Source organism: Temnothorax curvispinosus, unplaced genomic scaffold, assembly GCF_003070985.1.
Source record: "Temnothorax curvispinosus isolate PA1 unplaced genomic scaffold, ASM307098v1 QBEX01006924.1, whole genome shotgun sequence".
Lineage (NCBI taxonomy): Eukaryota > Metazoa > Arthropoda > Insecta > Hymenoptera > Formicidae > Temnothorax > Temnothorax curvispinosus.
The window spans coordinates 1-1,399 of NW_020216704.1; the positions used below are offsets into that span (position 1 = coordinate 1).

At 32.9% G+C, this 1,399-nt stretch overlaps 1 protein-coding gene across 1 annotated transcript; it reads left to right on the top strand.

Annotated features, from left to right (window-relative positions):
* Window positions 1–6: 6 nt before the first annotated feature.
* On the top strand, window positions 7–1,390 carry LOC112456519 (lactase-like protein; the record flags this gene model as incomplete). Its single annotated transcript, XM_025019114.1, has 4 exons — window positions 7–317; window positions 417–567; window positions 1,048–1,289; window positions 1,375–1,390. Coding segments are annotated over 4 exons (720 nt in total), but the record flags the coding sequence as incomplete, so codon positions are not given.
* Between the last annotated feature and the right edge of the window lie 9 nt (window positions 1,391–1,399).

Sequence of the window (1,399 nt, forward strand, 5' to 3'; positions counted from 1 at the left end):
TATTTGTGCGTGCATAATATTTTGAAAGCGCATGCCAAGATTTATCATATCTACGACAAAGAATTTCGAAAACAGCAGAAAGGTCAAATAGGCTTAATTCCCGCTTGCACAGGCGCATTTCCCAAAAACCCTTTTGATACTACAGCAGTAGACGTACATTTCCAATTTGACTGCGGATGGATGGCCCATCCCGTTTATTCAAAGACTGGTGATTATCCAGCGATCATGAGACAGCGCATAGCTGAAAACAGTAAATTGGATGGTTTTCCAAAATCTATTTTGCCAGTATTTTCGCCAGAATGGGTGCAATATATCAAGTAAGAAATATAATAAAAATATACAATAATTAATACCATTACTAATTAATTACAGACTGATATTATCTCTCGGTTATTATCTTTTTACCGTTTTTTAAGAGGTACATCGGATTTCTTTGCATTGAATCATTACTCTTCGAAACTTGTGGAAACAGTGCCACGATCAAAAGGACAAGCGTGGTACGATTATTCCGGCGTGAAAACAAGCATAGATCCATCATGGCCAAAAAGCGCTTCGGATGGGCTCAGAGTTAGTTAGCACAGAAAATCACATATATGTATCAAACTATCAATCAATTTTCCCGCGCTCGAAACTTGTTTGTGTAAGATTTGCTAGGAGATTTAACCCTGATACAAGTACAGATGGATTAACTTATTATTATATTCATTTTGTGAATTATTCATAGTTTGTAATTAACGCCATAAATTGGAAATCAGAATTGAGTGTATTTCAGAAAATATGCATATTTCGACAATTCGGCCGAATCGATTATAACTAGTGAAATTATGTCCGATTATGGAGAAACTAGTAATTGACTATTGCTATTAATTGATGTAGTGTTACGAAGTAACGAATATGTTGCCCCACTGTGAATTAAGTTTTTGTCGAATATCATTTTTCTTAAATACAATAAAATTACAAAAATTAAAATAATTTTTTTATCAAAAATAAAATACCGACGCGAATAAAATATTTGTATTTTGCGCAAAAGTTCTATAAATATTTTAGGTTATTCCCGCTGGGTTTCGAGAAATTATCAAGAAGATTGCGAGTGAATATAATAACCCACCTATCTTTATTATGGAGAATGGTTTTTCTGACAGATGTTGTATTTTTGATTATTTAAGAATATCCTACTTACATTCTTATATGAAGGCAATGTTAACTGCCATTCGAGAAAGCGGATGTAATGTGAAAGGATATGCTGCTTGGAGTTTCTTAGATAATTTTGAATGGAGAAAGGGTTATACGTGAGTTATTTGTTACATTTTTATGAACTTTCTTTAAAATATGTATACGTAAAAATTATATATATATAAAATTATGTTCTGACAGAGTACGGTTCGGCTTGGTACACGTC